This window comes from Aulonocara stuartgranti, assembly GCF_965226115.1.
Source record: "Aulonocara stuartgranti genome assembly, chromosome: 3".
NCBI lineage: Eukaryota > Metazoa > Chordata > Actinopteri > Cichliformes > Cichlidae > Aulonocara > Aulonocara stuartgranti.
This window is the reverse complement of record NC_138941.1, coordinates 74,518,568-74,519,467: the sequence shown is the minus strand read 5'-3', so window position 1 is coordinate 74,519,467 and position 900 is coordinate 74,518,568. Positions and strand designations below refer to the sequence as shown.

General features: G+C 33.8%; 1 protein-coding gene across 1 annotated transcript in view; it reads right to left on the bottom strand.

Moving 5' to 3' along the window:
• Nucleotides 1-624, bottom strand: part of LOC309703201 (uncharacterized protein) — a gene marked incomplete at its 5' end in the record, with an annotated part of 3,818 nt that extends 3,194 nt beyond the window's left edge. Inside the window, one exon of the mRNA XM_082527913.1 lies at nucleotides 555-624. Coding sequence (XP_082384039.1) covers nucleotides 555-624 — 70 coding nt within the window. The remainder of the gene's footprint in view (nucleotides 1-554) is intronic.
• Between the last annotated feature and the right edge of the window lie 276 nt (nucleotides 625-900).

The window sequence follows — 900 nt, the reverse complement described above, 5'->3', positions numbered from 1 at the left end:
ATAGTTTTATACTATAATCTTAATCTTAATAGTTTTATACTATAATCTTAATCTTAATAGTTTTATACTATAATCTTAATCTTAATAATCCTATACTATAATCTTAATCTTAATAATCCTATACTATAATCTTAATCTTAATAGTTTTATACTATAATCTTAATCTCAATAATCCTATACTATAATCTTAATCTTAATAGTTTTATACTATAATCTTAATCTTAATAATCCTATACTATAATCTTAATCTTAATAGTTTTATACTATAATCTCAATCTTAATAATCCTATACTATAATCTTAATCTTAATAGTTTTATACTATAATCTTAATCTTAATAGTTTTATACTATAATCTTAATCTTAATAATCCTATACTATAATCTTGTATAATTATAATCAGTGTAATGATGATGAAGCAGTGCTGATATGTGAGTGTTGACATAGAGAGAGGAAGTGCAGCAGGGCGCTGTTCACACATGCTAAGTGTGTGTGTGTGTGTGTGTATGTGTGTGAGACAAATCACCCCTGACACTCGTCTCCACCCTCCCTGCACCATCCGTCGCTTTGAAGGGTTGACCCACGGTATTTGAACCCTCCACCTTCACTGCCTCCCTTTCCTTCATGTCCACCTGTCTCCCTCTCATTCACACACTTCTCTCCTGTGCATACCTCCACCTGCTCCCTGCTGTCAGCCTGTCCATCATCGTGCAAACAATAAGAGCCGATCCCAGATGTGACTCCACATCAGTCCTAACAAACAGCTAAGCTGCGGTCAGAGCACAGATACTCAGTTATCAATAAAGTTTGTTTCTGTCTGCTGATGTGAGTTTGATAGTGTCTCTTTTCCTGTTCAACTTCAGAAAAACTGAATTTAGATCTGTGAAAAAGTTCACAAGGGC